At 53.5% G+C, this 18,487-nt stretch overlaps 2 protein-coding genes across 6 annotated transcripts; both read right to left on the bottom strand.

Annotated features, from left to right (window-relative positions):
- Positions 1-4,808, bottom strand: Nsun5 (NOP2/Sun RNA methyltransferase 5). 2 transcript variants are annotated; one of them, XM_004840077.4, is made up of 10 exons: positions 4,667-4,808; positions 4,446-4,568; positions 3,601-3,775; positions 3,391-3,499; positions 1,733-1,871; positions 1,537-1,652; positions 969-1,147; positions 624-834; positions 403-543; positions 1-324 (listed from the first exon to the last, which is right to left on the bottom strand). In XM_004840077.4, exons 1-10 carry the CDS (start codon positions 4,757-4,759, stop codon positions 222-224), a joined length of 1,389 nt encoding a protein of 462 aa, XP_004840134.2. In that variant the 5' UTR covers positions 4,760-4,808; the 3' UTR covers positions 1-221. The 2 variants fall into 2 exon arrangements, with proteins under 2 accessions (XP_004840134.2, XP_087052392.1); XM_087196266.1 differs by lacking the exon at positions 1-324 and having other exon boundaries at positions 399-543.
- A 2,961-nt stretch (positions 4,809-7,769) lies between these two features.
- Positions 7,770-18,479, bottom strand: Trim50 (tripartite motif containing 50). Of its 4 annotated transcripts, none has more exons than XM_087196264.1 (9): positions 18,357-18,479; positions 15,928-16,037; positions 14,159-14,508; positions 13,118-13,521; positions 10,983-11,078; positions 9,872-10,102; positions 9,758-9,780; positions 9,043-9,167; positions 7,770-8,916 (listed from the first exon to the last, which is right to left on the bottom strand). In XM_087196264.1, exons 4-9 carry the CDS (start codon positions 13,514-13,516, stop codon positions 8,327-8,329), a joined length of 1,464 nt encoding a protein of 487 aa, XP_087052390.1. In that variant the 5' UTR covers positions 13,517-13,521; positions 14,159-14,508; positions 15,928-16,037; positions 18,357-18,479; the 3' UTR covers positions 7,770-8,326. The 4 variants fall into 4 exon arrangements, with proteins under 4 accessions (XP_087052390.1, XP_087052391.1, XP_021110077.1 ...); XM_087196265.1 differs by having other exon boundaries at positions 10,983-11,045; XM_021254418.2 differs by having other exon boundaries at positions 14,159-14,235.
- Between the last annotated feature and the right edge of the window lie 8 nt (positions 18,480-18,487).

Raw genomic sequence — 18,487 nt, 5'->3', positions numbered from 1 at the left:
GACTGTCCTGTCTTTTTATTTGTGTGGGCAGCACTTCTGTCACCAGCAAAAACACAGTCCAGGGGAGGGAGCCACAGGGCTAGGACACCCCTGTCCTTCCAGCAGTTGAAGCCACCTGCCAGGCAGCTTCCCTCCACTTCCAGATCCCAGCCGCAGCCCGGGGCTCAGTGTGCCATCCAGCAGCTGCCTTCCCTGCAGTTCTCACCGCCGACTGGCATCTGCTATGTGCCCTCACCAGCCGTTGCTTTCCACCGCCTCTTCCTCCTCTTCCGTGCAGGGCTGGCTGCAGGTTCCGGTGCCAGCACTTCAGCCAGTGAGGCTGAGCTGTAGGGCAAGGACAGGTCAGGGGAGCCCTAGTTGCCTGCCCCCCCCAGCAAGCCCTGCCCATCCCCCACTCCTCACCTGGGCACCTCTGTCCGTTCAATCACAGCAATGAAGAAGCCACTGGTGAGTGTGGTCTCAGGAGAGGCCCGGAGGCAGTGTTCAGCCCCCGGGAAAGTGCCGAGGCCTCGGTGTGGCCAGGAGGGCAGGACGGGGGCCAGCCTGCAGAGGGAGAGGGCTCAGCCTGCACTGGGGCAGCGAGCACCCTCCACCCTCCATGCCCTACCCAGGGCCCGTGTTACCGGAAGGCCCCTAAGCTCTGCTGCAGAGCCTCTCGGACCACATCCTCATTCTCCTCCTGGCTCAGGGAGCATGTGGAGTAGACGAGGCGCTGCACGGCAGGGAAGGTGAGCGCGTGGCACAGAGCTCGAAGCTGGAACGCTGCCAGGGCACACAGGCGCTCCTTGCTGGGCAGCTCTGCGCCGGGCTCCTCTAGCTGCCGGCTCAACATGCCTGTGAGAAGAGTCCTCTGTACAAACCCACAGAGTGCCAAGTTCCAACAGTCCCACGGCCGCCAAGTCCAACTGGGACCAAAACAAACAAGCCTGATCTAGCCTGCAACCCCAAGGCCAGCCTCCCCCTCTCACCAGAGCCACTGCAGGAGGGGTCCAGCAGGATGTACTGGACCCTGGCATAACGTGTGTCAGAGGGCGACACTGCTAGGAAGTCCTCCTCGGCCAACTCGCAGCAAGAGACCCCAGCGCGGGCCAGCAGAGTGGCCATAGACGCCAGCCGCTTGGCATCCAGGTCGAAGGCAAAGATCTTCCTGGGGGAGAGGACAGAGCTGGGATGGACCGAGAATGTACAGGGCACCTCAGGGAGGCCATATCTCCGACATGTCCCACACTGACATGTACATTAAGTCAGGACATGCAGGAAGTACTGAATACACAAATGGCCAACTAGGGTCGGGGGCTTAGCTCAGTGGCAACACGCCTGCTTTGCAAGCTCAAGGTCCTGAGTTCAATTCCCAGTACCAAATAAATATATAAATAGCCAACTGGCCTAGGGTCAAGCATGAAGGAATGAGGGACCACATCTCACCTGCAGACCCCAGGAAGCTTAGCCTGGGACACCCCGGCTCTGTCCCTACTAAAGATGTCCTTATTGCCCCACCCCTGCCCTTTCCTCTCCTGTTCGCCACGTGGCGCTCACCCCTGGTTCTTCAGAAGAGCTGCCAGGTGACTGGTCTTGTTTCCTGGGGCAGCACAGGCATCGATGACGTGGGAGCCAGGTGGTGGGGCCAGCAGCATAGCCGGGAGGCAGCTGGCCTGGCAGAGCGGAGCACAGCAGCAGGTGAACGGAGCCGGGGGAGCCCGCACACGCTTCCCCTTCCACCTGCCCTCCCTACCTTGTCCTGCAGGATGAGGTGACCCGCCTGGTACAGAGGGTGTTCGTGCAGATCTGTTTGCGCAGGAAACACGAGCAGCTCGGGCAGCAAGGGATCCAGAAAAAAGTGCTTCCCCTTGAGGGCCCGTAGGTCTTCCAGGCTGCCAGGGAACATAAACCATTAATTCAACCTTTTCTGGTTTCCTCCGTGCCAGGCTCCCCTTTGCTCATTCTTACAACCAATATTTAAACTCTGTGGCTGGTGTGATAGCACATGCCTATAATCCCAGCACTCTGAGACTGAAGCAGGAGGGTGACAAGTTCAAGACCAGCCTGAGCAACTTAGAGAGAACTTGTCTTAAAATTTAAGTAAGCTGGGAGAGGTGAAGCAGGCCTACAATCCCAACACTCAGGAGGCTGAAACAGGAGGATCACTGAGCTTGAGGCCAGCTGGAACTACACAAAAACAAAACACAATGTAAATTTAAACCAACTGGCTATGCAGGGGTTGGGGGTGTGGCCCAGTGGTAAGAGTGTTTGCCTAGCACATAAGGTTCAAATCCTCAGCACTACAAAAAAACCAATGAGGGCTGGGGCTTTAGCTCAGTTGTTCTGCTACCTGCCTCAAAAGCGCAAGGACCCGAGTACGATCCCCGGTACCAAAAAAAGAAAATGATTCCGGGCCGGGGATTTAGCTCAGTGGGTCCGGAGCCTCCCTCGAAAGCGCAAGGTTCCGAGTTCGATCCCCGGTACAGAAAAAAAACTTTGCTACCAAAAAACCAATGAAAAACAGCTATGAAGACATTTCAGATGACCACACAGGCAGTCAAGTCAGTAGTTGACACAATGGCCTCTGGCCAGGCTAGCTGGGTTCAGGACCCTGGCCCTCCATCTCCCAGCAGCAGGGGCATGGGCAGGTGATCCCAGCCCCAGCTCCACCTGTGCCTCTGTGTCACAGGCGGCACAGATGAAGGCCACCAATGTTTGACACACTCGGCACAGGTAAAGCGCCAGGAAACATTTGCCAGTAGATGCTGACCATTACCAGAAAGCATAGCCCTAGGGGGCTCCTTTCCAGGGGGCGGGGTGCAGGGTAGGCAGCGCAGCACTGCTCCCTGATGGCTGAGGAGCTTAGCGGCAGCCACAGTCCCTACACCTCTGCAAGGAGCACAGTGCACCCCAGGCCCACCATAGCCTGGCTGGGGAACAGCACATCCCAGGTCAGAAGGCCACCAAGCTGTGAGGCTGCACTTTCAACCCGAATGTCACCCTCGGTGCCGCGCTATCCTGGCCGAGAAGCCAGCATTCCAGTGGCAGGAGGAGGGAGGGGAAGGGGAGAGCATAAGCAACTGTTCGGAGGTGGCAAGGGACAAAACAGGAAGAGGTGAGGCCGGGGGAAGAAGCTCAGGCAGTGAGCAGGAGGGCTTTGGCTGAGCGGCCTGGGGCAGAGCTCAGAACAGCACAGCACCCAGGCCTCCGAGAAAGTGAGCAGCCTTACAGCTGCCTTTAGAGGGTCTTTAAGAAATTAAAAACAGACACTTCTTTAATGATTTAAAAATTTTCACATTATCTGTGGTGGAACTTTTGGGGGTTTTTTCAGTATTTTTTAGAACATATTTGCAGTGTCTAAGGATTTCATTCAAGGTGGGGAGTTAGGAGGGCAGGGTGCTGAGCTCTCACCTGGAAGCCCGGCCCTGGTAGGAGAAACCTTTCCTCTTGAAATAATCCACTGCATCGTCGGGGCAGGTTTTGAGAGTGTTCACTCGCACGAAGCGAGGCACCTGGGAGGCTAGAACCACAGCAGCAGTGAGAGGTGGGAGCACGGACGCCTTCCTCATAGGGCCTGATGCCTGTCACCCTCCCCAGGCTGCACAATTCCCCCCAGCTCACCTGGGCCCAGCCTGGACCCCACTTCCAACAGGTCCTCGTTCCTGCTCACACCCCGATGAACCTTGAGCCGAGCCAACTCAGCCTTGAGCCTCGCCTGGTGACGGCCCAGCACAGGCTTCCATCGGCCCCCGCCCCCTCGAAAGCCCTTTCCCAGCAACAACTCATACACTAGCACCTGGGGAGGGAGAGACAGAGACAAAATAAGAGACCCCTAGGTACTCACCCCTCAGAACTCTATAGAGTGCTGGAACTTGGCGGGCTAAAGAGACCTTGTCCAGATACAGCAGAGGTGGTCTCTGGTACATGAACAGCAAGTAAGGGCAGACACAGGCCTGGACCCTTTCTCCAGGCTGCTCAGCAACAGAGCCCTGCCCTTCAATTCCGTGCCTGGCCAACCCCTCCCCCTTCTCTTAGTCTCGCTCATTGCCCTTTTTTGGGGGGCGGGGGGACCGGGGATCAAACTCAGGACCTGAACCACTGAGCTAAATCCCCGGCCCTACCCTTTTTTTTTTGGCATGGAGCTAGGGATTAAATCCAGTACCTTCACACGGAGCTACATCCTCAATCCTTTTTAGCCAAGATCTCGAGAAGTCCCTCAACTGACCGGGTGGAGCTCAATCTTGCGACCCTCCTGCCTCAGCCTCCCAGAGTGCTGAAATTACAGGCGTGATCCACCGCGCCCCGCTTTCTGTTCCATTTACTCCTTTACGCAAGGCCCGAAGTTAAAGCAAATTCATTTAAATCGATGCATAACCCAGTAAGAGGCTGCGCAGACATTTCAGAAGAGTGACGCCGGGCAATGCGGGGACCTGGTGACGGACGCCCCCCCCCGCCTCGCCCCTCACCTTGGCCAGGTGCGGCCGCAGCTTCTTCTCGGCGCGGAGGAGGCCGGCGCTGGCGATCACCGCGTCCAGCACGGCGGAGTAGCGCTGCGTCTCGCACACCAGCGCGTACAGCTGCTTCACGTTCTGCGCGGCCGAAGAGACACGCTGAGAGGGGCCAAGGTGGACCCTCTCGGCCGACTCGGGCCCAGGCACCCCATCTTTCCTGCGTCCAGCCCCGTTACCTGGAAGCTGCTGGTGTACACCAGCCCCTTGAGGGAGCCCTTGCGGTTTTCCACGCCCTCCAATACCGCCGCCGCCGCTGCGTACAACGCCATGCTCCCGCTCCCGCGCGCACTTACGGCGCTGTCGCAAAGCGCAGCCGGCTTTGCCCTCGCCCTGTACCTTCTTTACGGCCGGACTTCCGGAGTCAGAAAGCACAGATTCTGTGTAGCTAAGTGGTGGAGTTCGTGGTCGCGAGGCCTTGGGTTAGGTGCCCGGACACCTCAGCAAGCATTTTGCAATGATTGCAGATTTTGGTCTACATTAGAATTGATGAGTAGTTCCAAACTTTAACTTTTTGTTGCTCTAGGTTAATAAGTGATGTTTTTAGGGGGTGTCATACTGGGGATTGAACCCAGGGCCTTCACACTGAGCTATATCCCCATCCTTTTATTCTTTCACTTTGAGACAGGTTCTTGCTAAGTTGCCCAGGCTGGGCTGGAACTTGCCATCCTCCTGTTTAGCCCCCCAGAGTGCTGGGACTACAGGCGTTTGCAATTTAGTGACTTCGTGACCTGTCTCACAAAAAAGAGGGGGAGGGGTTGGGATGTAACTCAAAGTGAGGCCCCCAGCAGCACCTCCATCAAATCCTATCACTTTTCTTATTTTATCATATCACCTATTCCATGTGGTTATCTTATTTACTTTTTTTGTGGTTTGTCTGTTGCCATAGCTCACTCCAAGAAGACAAAGAGCTTGTCCATCTTGACACCAATCTACCCTTACCATCTAGATCAGTGTCTTCCTTACAATAAAGATCTAAAATAGTAAAATAACTGATGGAAGAGTGCATGAATGAATAAGCACAAATTGGTGTGATGTTGGACAACTAGTTGTGCTAGAATTGACCCTCACTGAAACAACTCCTGCTGGTGAATAGGGAACTGGTATAGGTACAGCAAAATGGGCCCAAAACTGATTGTTAGGTTCCAAAGGTTTTTACATAAAGAGAAAGGCCAACCAACTAGCTCTTTCTCAAGAGTCTCATATGATTGGGTCTAGGAACTTTTGTATCCAGGTGACCTAGCTGGTCAGGACTCCTTCAGTTGCAAGTGACAAAATCCCAGCTATTTAAAGAGAACAAAAAGGGGCAGAAATTATTTGCTTACACAAATAGGAATCCCTGGAGGTTGGGGGATCAGGACACATTTCAAGCATGGCTGTATGGAGGGGCCCAAATGTTACCAGCAAACTTTCAAATTAAAACCTGCACTTATTTCACTTGGGTGTCTCTGTGTCCTCACCTTCTTGTCCTATCTGTCCTCTGATGGCTCCATTCTCAGGCATTTTCCACGGAATGGCTAAGATGACCCCAGGAGCTCTGGGCAGATGTGGTCCATAACACCGACCCGCTCTGTACACTGGCACACATGACAGCCGGAATGGGCCTTGGACCATCCAGGCTCAGGCTGTTCAGCTTGGGAAGCCTGTGTAGTGTCCACAAAGGAAGAAGGCACATGGACTACAGTGGACCCTTGACTTACAAACTCAAGTCATTCTCAAGGGCTGGTTGTAACTCAAGTTGGTCAATTGAAGGCTCAGGCTCCTCTACACAGTCTTCAAAATCTCTCTTCTGCATACAAGAAAATCTCAGTGTCCTTACAGAGACATTGGCCCAGGATTTCTCAATTAACCACACACAAGAAAGGACGCTGTAATGTTCCTTCCAGAACGCCTTAAGGGTTAAATCTGTCTGAGACCATCTGGAACCACAAGCAGCTGCCATTTGGGTCATAACTCAAGACTTCGGTTGTAAGTTAAAACTAAAATTCCATTTGTAACCCATGTTGTTATGTCAGGCTGGTTGTAACTCAAAGGTCCACTGTATTTGGGGACCTGAAATGGACTAGCATGGCTAGACACAGTAAGTGAAGGAGGTGTGATAAGGATCTTGACCTCTAACTTGAGAGAAATGGGAGTCCACTGAAGGGTTTAATTAGAAAGAGATAGCTTCTGATTTGTTTCCTTAAAAGATCAGTCTGGCTGCTGTGTGGGGAAAGGATTGAGGGGGCAGAGTCAAGGCATGGAGACCAGTGAAATTCACAGCAATCATCTCAGTAGGAAGTGATGGCCTGGAGTGGGCTGGTGTCAATGGAGTTGGGTTGAAGGTGGCAATATGACTGCAGTTTAAAAGTTAAATCCATAGAAGTTGAACAGGAGGAGGGACAGATCGAGAGTAACACACAGAGCTGGGCATAGTGGCTCATGCCTGTGATCCCAGCATTTGGGAGCCTGAGGCAGGATTGCTGTGAGCCTGGACTAACATAGCAAGACCCTATCTTTAAAAAAAATTTTTTTAAAGAGGAGGGGATCATGGATTTAGCTCAGTGGTTCTGCCGCCTGCCATGCAAGCACAAGGTCCTGAGTTCAATCCTCGGTACCAAAAAAAAACAAAAAAGAAGAGGAGGAAAAGAAGGAAGAAGAGGAAAAAGAAGAGGAAGAGGAGGAGAAAGAAGGAGAAAAAGAGAAGGAAGAAAATGCAGGAGGAGAAAGGAGGAGGAGGGGAGAGGCATGGAGGAGGAGGAAGAGAGGGCCTAGGTTTCCAGTTAGGGTGGGATGCCCTTGCTATGACAGGAGCCTGGTGCTGTGGGCTGAATAATGGGCACCCAAAGATACCAAGCCATAATTGCTGGAAACTGTAAATGTTACCATCTCGGAAAAAGTGCACTCAAGCCTTGCCTGTGTGGCATCGTCCCTGGACACCACGGCAGAGCTGCCCCTCACAGAGGCTCTCGGGCTGCTCCTGGGCTCTGTGACACAGGGCTATGAATCTTCTCTTGAAAGTGCCAGGTCTCAGGTGACAGCTCCAGCCCTTCTGTCTTCCAATTGTCAGATTCCTGGGTGAGAATTTGGTTGTCCCAGCCATGGTCTGGAGTGGACATTCTCATGTGCCTGGTCATCTCACGGAGCTGCACCCTCCCCATCTCACCCCTACAGCTTCCTTTCGTTCTGTCTACTTGAAAGGTGAATCAGAGGAATCAGAGGAAGAAACTGACAGAATGGTTGATGTGACTGGGAACACAGACCAAGCAAGCGGCAGAGGAAGCAAGAGAGGCCCACCACAGGTCAGAGATGCTTTTATTTATTTATTATTTTTGGTACCAGGGATCGAACTCCGGTCCTTGTGCTTGCCCAGCAGGCGGCAAAACCACTGAGCTAAATCCCCAGCCCTTAGAGATGCTTTTAAATGCCTAAACATAGAGGCTGGGGTACGGCTCAGTGAGGGGGAGCTTGCTGATCACAGGTAAGGGCCTGGGTTCAGTCCCCCACATAGCAAAAATACAGACTTGAGCATTAAACAGTATATTTTATAACTATTACATCACTTAAGGAGAAAGAAGGACTGTCAGATTTATTATTCTTATGTTTTGAGTTCACAGTGATAAAGAGGAAGGAACATTTCCACCCTCAGCTGGAAGACAGCGTGGTCAGGAAGGACAAGGTTGCTCAGCAGGACATGGCTGGCTCTGCTAGCCCCAGCTGGCTGGCAAGGAAGAGACTGTGGCCTTTCTCCCTGTCATAAATGCTCCAAGGACACACAGGCGGGAAGCCCTTCCCAAAGAGTGAAGATGTCACCTGGTGGAAGCCCTCAGTCCCAGTGCCCAGTGCAGCACCAGGTCTGCCTACAGTGTGGTAGGCTGCCGGGGAGTGAGGTGGCCAGGCCCGCTGGGCGGGGGCAACACCATGGGCAGTGAGTTGCTGCCCCTCTCATGCCAGCATGTGTCCAGGATGGGGAAGAGCTTGCCCTGGAAGTCAGCCTGGAAGGTATAAATCAGTCGCAGGTCATCAGGGCGATCAGCATCAAAGAAGGTGAGCTCCCCCTGCTCATAGTGCAGGTAGACCCCAATGCGGTGGGGGTGGCCCGCCACAGGCAGCAGCACCCGCGGGCAGCTGAAGGCCTCATACACTCGGCCCTCCTTGAGGCCGATTAGCCACAGGCCATGTTCCGGGGACTTGCTCAGCTTGCCCTTGCGGCTGGCAGTGCCCTTGATGACCCCCAGGCGCCAGTCGCTCTTGCTGCCCACCACGACCTCCCAGTAGTGGCGGCCACAGGAGAACCCCCGGGTGGCCAGGACACAGGTGCTATAGTCAAAGCGCTCAGGCTGGCTGGCACGTCGCTGGGTCAGGAGCCCACACTGTACCACTGTGTTGCCCTTGGAGAGCTCCAGGAGGGGGTGGGCAGTGGCAGGGTCCAGCTTGAGAGACTCTGGGGCTGGGAGGGAGACAGAGAAGGCCTGGCATTAAGCCACACCTACAGCAGCACACTGAGTTCGCTGCAGCTTCAAGCTCTCTGATGCCACTCATGAAAAGACAGAAAGAGGACAGTTTGGAGCCTCACCTGGCAGAACTTTCCGGAACAGCCTTTTCCACACGGTCAGCTTGATGTCGGCCTGGTGCAGGCCTGGCTTGAAGGAGATAGGGCTGAACGTGCCTTCCAAGGGCCGCGCCTGCTGGAGCTCGGCTCTGCAGGTAACAGGCCACGGGAATGGGAGCGCTCTGTGCCCACGGCCACATCCACCCTCTGTCTCACATGGAAGGCCACCCAGGCAAATCCACACTCGGGGCTGTGCGCTCACACTGCCCACTGTGCTTTCCCCTGTCCTCTTTGTGAGCACCTCACTCCTTCCTAGCAGTGGTCCTGAATGCGCAGGCTCCTGGGCCTCCCATCTCAGCTCTCCTCTCCTGGCCATGGACCCTGAGTCCACACCCCCTCATCCTGCACAACACTGCTCCCCTCCCTGCCTGGCAGCACACTGAGGTCCCCTGCCTTTAGCCGTTACGCCTGTGTGGCTCTGCCAGTGCCCTAGTGTTCCTGTCCCCACAGTGCTGGGACCACAGCTTGCCACCTGCCTCCCCAGTATACCCTGCAAGACTCCCAAAGCAGGGACATAATTTTTGCTGTTTGCCCTGGGCTTGGGGACCAGAGCCAGATGTGAGAAGCTGCCCAGGGGCGGCTGGTTAAACCGAATGGAGGGACCAGTGGAGGAGCGGCCTGTGCCTGCAGCCACCAGCCTCTGCTGACATCGCTCCAGCAGCTGCATTGCAGTTGTTACCTGGAGGTCATGGCGTGGTACTTCTGGAAGACGAGAGAGGGGCAGGTAATGGCTGTGCGGAAGCCACGTGGCTGTAGGGAGGGGAGGGCCCAGGGGCCACCCCGTGTCACTCACCCGGATGAACTCGTGGTAACTCTCGTTGCCGAACTGCTGGAGCGCACACTTGGCCTGGGCCAGCCGCTCCCGAGTGCCCTGGGCCTGCTCCAGCTGCATCTCCAGGGAGGCCACTAGGCCTCGCGTGTGACCCTCCACCCCCTCCAGGCAGCGGGCCTTCTCCTCATCCACCAGGTGGTGCAGCTCCTGGAACTCTCGGCGGATCACCCAGCTGAAGACATCGGACTCATTCTGGGACAAGGGAGGGTGGCTCATGGTGGTCACTACCGAGCTGCCTGGCTGCAGTGGGTGGCCTCAGTGTCCCCAGGGCCTCCCCAGCTGACACCTGCCAGGGACTTCACACTGGGCTCAGGGCACCTGAGAGTCCGCTGTGGGCATGGTGACCAGTGACAGGACCCCAGCTCTTTAACTTTTGCCTGTTTTAACTATTACCTGCATAGCTAAGACTTTATCCTAAAGTTCCACAACTGAGCAAGACAGGAAAGGCCCCGGGAGAGCAGGCCTAGGAGAGAGGCTGCCCAGGACTAACGCCCTGCTGAACCGAGTGCTGCCACCATCAGATGGTGCCTGAAACCACGCAGCCGCTCCTGCTCCTCCTCCAGCACCCCCAGCCCCAGCAAGCAGCTCACTCAGGTAAATCAGACAGCACCCAGGGCTCCCCTGCCAGGCCTCTGCCCCAGGTACTGGGAAGGCCCCACAACAGGCTGTCAAGGGCAAAAAGACACAAGTGGCACCAAGGGGTGGGAAAGTCATGCCTGAGCTTTGGCTGTTTATCTCTGGGACTCAAATCCTGGGTTATCTCGGCCCCAAGGACATGGAGGACGGAGCCAACTTGGAGCCGATCCTGCCTGACAACTGGGCGGAATTCTCCTAGGAGGATTTGCACTTTCCTCACCCACTCTGGAATGCTTTGAACTCTGCTTTGAATGGAAGATATGGTTTTCAGTAAAGGACAAATAGAGCTGGGCCTGCTGGGGGTGTGGCTCAGCGGCCAAGCATTTGCCTGGCACGCACTAGGCCCTAAGTTCTATTGCCAGCTTGGCAAAAAATAAAAATAAAAGAATAAAAGAACTGGGCTCTGCAGGAAAGTGAAGAGGAAAAGGACACTCACGACAATCCGAGTCCTGTTGTTCACCAGTTTGGCAATAAGCTCGTCCACCTCCTTCTGCTCCTGCTGCACATCAGAGATGAGGGCTGCAAGCTCCTCCTAGAGTCAACAGGCCGTGGTCCCCTGAGCAGGGGACCCACTACCCCCTCTGCTCCTCGGGCCAGCCCTGGGCCTCTTCCTTCTTGGAGTAACCCAATGGCCCCAAGCACCCCTAGTGGGACAGGACAGGGACCAGAGCTACCCAAGTTTCCTTGGCCTCAAAATAGGTTAGAGTATTCAAGAGTATTCCACATGGCCACAGGAATTGCCAAGGCAGGAGAAGTCCCAGTGTAATCCCTCTCTGGGACATAGATGCAAAACATTGTCATAGCCACCTGGAAGTCCACACAACGTCTGAGAGTGGCAACTGACAGGAATCGGAAGCCAACTCTCCCTGCACCGAATGCAGGCCACTGGTAAACTGCAGTTGCCACTGGGTCCAGTATGAATGAGCATTTGATCAAGAGCTGTCACAAAAGGCTCCCCCAGTGAGGCTGACGCCGCTTGTAGTGGCCCATGTGAAACCCAGTGACCTTCCCCTATGCACACCTGAGTCCATCCCCGGCAGCTGTGGGCCCAGCCTTGATTTGAGGCCTCCTGGGGTGGACATAATCTCACTTCTGGACTGCCCTGACCCCAGTGTGCCCATTGTGGGTTCCAAGCCAGCCCCCTGCACCACCATCTGGTCACTGCTGGCCCAGATCCCTGCTGGTTTATGGCCGTGCATGTTCAGGATCTCTGGTTTAGATCATTCCCAAGTACAAAAGAGCTGCAGGGATTTCAGGAAAGGAGCTAGAGTGAAGCCAGCATGGGGGGAGGTAGACACAACCTCCTTGTACCAGGTGATGAGGCCTCAAAGCATTGTGTCAAAGCCCCAGAAGGGCATTTCAGCAGTCATCTGATGAGGCAGAGAGGACACTGGGTCCTGTTAACATGGCCACAGGGAGAGGAAACTGCAAGTCAGTTAGTCAAGTGCTCCAGAGAAGACAAGAAAGCCCGAAAGGGAGCGGCCAAAGGAATGGAAAAAGGGTGTGGTGGGTTGCATCACGGCTGCCCCGCCTGTGATTCTGGGTGGGTGCTCCCTCATCTGTGCCAGAGGAGGTCACTCCTCCTGCTCCCATTCCCACAGTCAGTCCTCAGGGTTTTGTCCTCGTCTTCCTTCTGAATATCTCCCAGGGTGCCCCAGGGCTCCCTGCCCACTCCCAACCCTCAGGTCCTGACACCTTGCATCTCATTCTACCCTTCCACCCCTGACATTCCAGTCTATCCCTGGTCAGGGGGTCTGACCACATCATCACCCCACCCACCCACTGCCTCTGAATAAATCCAGGTCCCTTTCTGTGTCGCACAGGCCTTCCATGACCAAGCACGGAGCCAAGTACCTTCCCTTTCCTGCCATTTCTCAGCCCATAGCAGTGAAAGGAAACTTGCCTCACTTGGAGTCCCAGCTGTGCCACTTACAAGTCATTGGAGTATGAACTCAGACAAGATCTTGCCTTCTCTGAGCCTCAGTTTCCTCATATGTAAAGTATAATAACCCCACCCTGCCTGCCTCCCAGAATTGTTCTGAGTAAATGAAACTGTGGAGATGAATCTGTCCTCGAAGCTTCACGTCAACCTAGTGACCCAGACGGCGCTATTCCCCTGCATCTTAAATGATGACGTGCTGGCCTGGTGCTGTGCTCTGTGAGGTCAGGGATTCGCTGATTCAACAAACACCTTGTGAGCCTTTACAGCGATAAGGTTCAGGGCACTGAAAACACCAGGCAACCTAAGTTCCCACCCTCTGAGCACACAGGCAGGACAGCGCTCTAGAAACAAACCAGGAATACAAAGATCGGCGGAGGAAGGGGCTGCCAAACGATACCAGAGGCTCTCCCTTCTGCTTGTGGCTGCAACCCCAGCACCTGCTGCACCTGCTCAAAATGATGCCTGGATGAACGCATGCATGCTCCAGGGCAGGGCTGCAGGGAAATCACATCCTGACCGGGACATACTGTAGTTTGTGGCAGATGGTGGTGCACCAGAGAGCACAGGAGCAGGCTTCAAAGTCAAGCGCCCGTGGTCCCCACCAGGTCCCCCACAACCCACCTTCTCACCTTCATGCGGCTGTAGACGGTGGACACAGGCGTGACTGGGTGGTGCTGGTGGGAGCCCAGCAGGCCACAGAGGCCGCAGATGAGCTCCTGGTCCTTCTCGCAGAAAAGGCTGAGTGGGTTTCGGTGGTGCTCACAGACCATGGGCTCTGCACCCCCTGGGAGCCGCAGGGCTTCAATCACCCGGGCCAGGGAGACGTTGGGCGGGGAGCTGCTGCCATCCACCTCCTGGCGACACACAGGGCAGCGGAGCTCCGAGTCCAGGTGGCAGGACAAAGACACCAGGCAGCCCTTACAGTAGGAGTGGCCGCATTGCAGCATCAGGGGCTCCTTGAAGACCTCCAGGCAGATGGGGCACTGAAGCTGATCCTGCAGCTCGGGCACGCTCACCTGCCACGCCATGAGCGCTGCCCGGGGTGAAACATAGGTGGCCGGGCTCGGTCCTGCCCCTCCTGCCCTCTGTCCACACTGTCCACCCTACCAGCCCAAAGGGCTGCCAGAACTTAAAGGGAAGGACGCTAGCCCTGGATTGCAGTCTTAACCCACTATTAACTTAGGTCTCGGTTTCCCCATCTGTAAAACAAAGGGCTTGGCTTCCAGAAGAGGCCACTTGGATATAGATGAATTCCACATTGTTGGCTCAGATTTGGAATAAATGTGAAAGGCCAGCTGGGGGAGGGCCACCTGTGATGCTGATAATTAAGGCTCCAGCCCCAGCAGTTCTGCAGCCTAGAACTGGATGGAAAAGTCAAGCTACGCTCCTTTCCATGGTCTGAATCAGTTCTGCAACAGCCAAACAACGTCAAAGCTCAGTTACACTGGGGTTTCTGATTCCCACCTTCAGGGATTCTACTGGCGGGGGAAGGGGGCTCTAGTGAGACCCAGAAATCTGCATTGTAGTAGACATCCCCAGGCAATTTTAGAGCAGAGAATTCTGTCCCAGAACCACTGTCCCCCAGTCTGGGACCAGGCAGGGCTCGGCTCCCCTATGGAATCTGAGTGCCAGAGAGGAGAAGCCCCAGGGACAGTGCAGCACCACATTACCTGGCCTCTCCCAATCCGCCAGGCCAGGCCTCCGCTGGGGTGTGAAGTTCTTGGCAGGATGAGAAGCAGCCGGAGACCTGGGGAGCACAGCTGGACTCCTGTGCCTGCTGCTTGGTCTCTCCCCCTGCTCTCCTCCCTTTTCCCAGCAATACTCCTGTCCCCAAGGTCACTCAGAATCAGGTGGAAACCGGGTTACATCACGAGACTGGGGAGGCAGCCTCTGCTGGGCCCGCTCTGATAACCTCCACATTGATGGGGGGGTGTCCTCACACCTGCCAACCCCAAACATGGCAGACACGTGCTGTGGCATGCTGCTTTCTGAAGCAATCTCATCTTGAAGGTATTTTAATCTAGATGTTTAAATTCAAGAATAACTTTTAAAAGTGCATTTTTTTTTTCAGTCTTGGAGATTATACCCAGGGCCTTCCCACTGAACCACACGCACCCCCAGCCCCTTTTAGCTTCCCTCTTTATTGCTGAGGCTTTTCTCTTTTTTTGAAGACAGGGTCTCACTATGTAGCCCAGGTTGAGCTCAATTTGCGGTGTTCTTCCTTCTTTAGCCTTCTGAGGGCTGGGATTACAGGGGTACACTAACATAACCAGCTCCCAGCCCTTTCATTTTTTATTTTCAGATGGGGGTCTCACTAAGTTGGCCAGGCTGGGCTCCAACTTGTGATCCTCCTGTCTTAGCCTTCCAGGGTACTGTGATTACAGGTATGTGTCACCATGTGCAGCTGAAGTGCATAAATCTTAACTCCCCAGTTTGATGTCCCTCTTATCATCTATCCTCACTCTCAAGAACAAGTTGTAGAACATTCTAAGCACTTTATGCTGGGGTCCTGGTGCTTCCTCTCAGGCAGAGCCCCTAACAAGGGTGGCCACCATCCTAACTTCTATCCTCATGGGGCCTGTTTCTGAACTTTGACTCAGCTGAGTCACATGGAATGTATTCTTTTGGGTCTTCTTTTGCTCAAAATTACTAAATTATGAACTTTTAAAACATGCAGTATTTAACGTTCAGTGACATTCTATTATGAAGTCAATGGATGCTGTGGTCATCAGATCTATGTAACATGGGTGGGAGGGGAAATACTGATTGGAAAAGACAGGAAGAGCAGATGGATCCAAGAGATCTGAACATCCAGGTCTACTGGGGGTGAGGTCTCTTCCTACAACAGGCCAGGCAGGGTCTGTGATAAGCAGGGAGAAGGCTAATTTTACTTAACTCAAGAAATACTTTCTGAGAAGCTGTGATGTGTTGAGCACTGAGCTGGGTATTTGGGATATAGTAGAGAAGACACAAAGTCCTAGCCCTTCTGGAGTTTGTAATTGAAGTGGAGGTCGTATTTGCCATAAATACACACCATCCTGGTGTTAAATGCCATGCAGGAAGTAAACAGAGCGGTGAGAAAAGGGATGGGTGACTGGCTGTGCGAGGGATCATTTTAGAAAGGCAGAGCAATGTCTTTGAGGTCAGGACAGTTGAGCTTGTTAAAAGAAAAACTCTTAGCCAGATGTGGTGGCGCACGCCTGTAGTCCCAGCACTCTGGGAGGCTAAGGCAGGAGGATTGCAAGTTTGAGCCCAGCCTGGACAACTTAGCAACTTAGTGAGACCCTGTATCAAAATAAATTAAAAATGGCTGAGGATGTAGCTCAGGGTGAAGGCCCTGGGTTCAATCCCCAGTACTGATTTAAAAAAAAAAAAAAGCAAACTCCTTAGACTAATTAAACTTAGTAAAGTTTATCTGAACAAAGCAAAACATGCCTACCTTGCAAGCGTAAGGTCCCGAGTTCAATCCGTGGTACCAAAAACAGGCCAGGGATTTAGCTCAGTGGTTCCACTGCCTGCCTCGCAAGCACAAGGTCCCGAGTTTGATCTCTGGTGCCCAAAAAAAAAGCAAAACAAAAATGATTCATGGATCCAATAGCTCTCAGAACCAGGGAAGGGTCTGAGAACACCACCCAACAATGTGTTCTGGCAGCATTTACAGAAAAACAGAAGCAAGGCATAGAAAACAATTTAACTGGCCCCAGGTTAGTCAACTGATTACAGCTTTTTTTTTTTTTTTTTTTTTTAACAGCTTTATTAGTTAACTGGCCATAGGGCCTCCTGAAACCAACCCAAACTCAGTTACTATGACCACATTCTATATTGGTTTGGTCTGCTGGGCCCAGAGCAGGTGCCCAGCCCAAATTCATGGTCTCCTACAAAATTTTACTTAATAAGATAGAGTACAAAGAAGCCCATCACCTGAAAAGCTGCCCAGCCAACAGGTCAGCAAGAGCCAAGGGCTGGGAAGAGGTTACTATTTGCAAGGTACACTAGAGACAGGGGCTGGGTAGCAGGAGCATAATAAGGGAGCAACTTCAGGAGATGAGGCCGAGGGGGTTGGGTTGGCAGGGGTTGGCCCCATAAGCCAGGGCAGAAGTTTGGCTTCAACTCCAAGGCCAGTGGGAATCACCAGAAAGCACACACACGCCCCATGCCCTTCTGTGCTAGAGATGGAACACTGGAGAGTTTTAAAGTAAGGAAGGAGCATCAGAGTTATATTTCTAACAGAGCATTCTTGCTGCTCTACACAAGATAATGGATCATAGTGGCTTGAGCACCTGAGTGGGTGGCTGGCAATGCCAATGCCTGATAGCGGCAAAATCAAGATGAGAACAGTAGAGGGGAAATCCAGTGTCAGATGCTTGTGATGTCCAAGTGGAGCAGCTGAGTGGCCCAGGGCTCTGCAGATTTCAGTAAACAACACAATCCCTGTTAACACACAGATTGCTGGGCCCTAGTGCCAGAGTGTTTTAGGAGTACATGGACAGGCCCAAGAACGTGCACTTCTAAGACAGGAATAGTAGCATGTGCTTGTAACCCCAGCTTCTCAGGAGGCCAGGGCAGGAAGGTCACAAATTTGAGGCCAGCCTGGGAAAAATACCAAGAGCCCAAAGAACACACAAATAAGGCCCTAGTTCAATCCTATCACCAAAATAAAAGAAAAAAAAAGAATGTTCATTTCTAAAAAGGTCCCTGGCAACATGAACCCTGCTGGAAGGAGGACTCCCCTTTGAGAATCAGAGGCCACTGAACACAGGAACCTGGCGCTAGCTCAGTGGGGGCCACAGGCTGACTGCACATATACCACACATGCTTAGGTACCTCACATGCAAACCTTTAAGAATGGCTGGGATCTCTCAGAGATCGGAAAATACAATGGAATGTGCAGAGATTCAAGGACAGGGATGAGTTTGATGTTTAGGGGTTAGGAAGAGGAGAATGACTAAGGAGGCCTGGCCAGTGGAGTAGGAGGAACCAAGGAGAGGGCAGTGTCCTGGAATCCATGGGAGGCTGAATATGGCGCCAAAGATCTCCACCCCATAAGTCCTGGTATCTGTGAATGTTACCTTACATGGCAAAAGAGACTACTTTGAGGATGTCATTAAGGTCATGGTCCTGAATTATCAGAGAAGGCCGAATTTAATCACATGAGCCCTTAACACCAGAGAACTTTCTTTGGCTGGAGTCGAGAAAATGTGGCCGAAGAGGATTCCAAGCATGAGCAGAACCCACTGGGACCGCAGCTGTGAAATGGTGACGTCATACCTAGAGCTGCAGGGATCTGGATTCTGCCAACAGTCTGAATGAACTTGGAACTGGACTCCACCCAGGGCGGCAAGTAACAGCCTTACTGACACTTTGATCTCAGCCCAGTGAGAAAGGGTATTGAACTTCTAACCTATTTAACCATGAGATAAGAAGTAGGTGCTGCTTTAAGCTGCTAGCTCTGTGGTAATTTGTTGCCACAGTGATAGAACACTAATGCTAATCCAGAAGCCAAGAGAAAAAGTGCTTAAAGGTCAGAGAAGTCAATTTTGTCAACCGCTGACAAGAGCCTGGTAGCTAGGGAACAAAGACATGTCTCAGGGATCTGACCACAAGAGCAGTTGTGTTTTCTTGGTGGTACGAAGCAAGGAAAAGCGGGGAGAGAAACCACAGGGTGAAGAGTTCGTAATAAAACGCCCACCGTTTGGAGAAGTTATTACTGAGAAGTAAGAGCTCAGAGGCCTGACCCAGTCCACGGCTGAAGTTCTGGAGTCCTCTCCAGGCTGCCCCAACTACGCGTCCCACCCAGGCCTCCAGTTCCCTGCCCTCCCTAACCTACCTAACACCTCCCTGTGGTCCATCTCGTTATTCACAACGTACCCGAAAGCTTTTCTGTGCTCTGTGGGACCTGTCACATCCCCCATTCCACCCTGCTTGCAGGGTCCTAGGCCCAGCCACCCTCTGAGGGCTCAGTCACGAGCATAGGATGAACACACGGCCATCACGTGCTC

This window comes from Heterocephalus glaber, unplaced genomic scaffold (genome assembly GCF_053883595.1).
Source record: "Heterocephalus glaber isolate CG9 unplaced genomic scaffold, H.glaber_assembly_v1.0 deba00001610, whole genome shotgun sequence".
Classification (NCBI taxonomy): Eukaryota; Metazoa; Chordata; class Mammalia; order Rodentia; family Bathyergidae; genus Heterocephalus; species Heterocephalus glaber.
This window is presented reverse-complemented; position numbering and strand designations above follow the sequence as displayed.

Coding starts and splice junctions, on each gene's coding strand:
- Trim50 (XM_087196264.1), bottom strand. CDS start 13,516: ATGGCGTGGCAGGTGAGCGTGCCCGAGCTGCAGGATCAGCTTCAGTGC. Junction 9,781..9,871: donor GTTACCACGAGTTCATCCGG/GTGAGTGACACG, acceptor CTCGTCTTCCAG/AAGTACCACGCCATGACCTC. Junction 9,168..9,757: donor TACCACGCCATGACCTCCAG/GTAACAACTGCA, acceptor TGTTACCTGCAG/AGCCGAGCTCCAGCAGGCGC.
- Nsun5 (XM_004840077.4), bottom strand. CDS start 4,759: ATGGCGTTGTACGCAGCGGCGGCGGCGGTATTGGAGGGCGTGGAAAAC. Junction 835..968: donor CCCCTCCTGCAGTGGCTCTG/GTGAGAGGGGGA, acceptor CTCTTCTCACAG/GCATGTTGAGCCGGCAGCTA. Junction 544..623: donor CAGAGCTTAGGGGCCTTCCG/GTAACACGGGCC, acceptor CTCCCTCTGCAG/GCTGGCCCCCGTCCTGCCCT.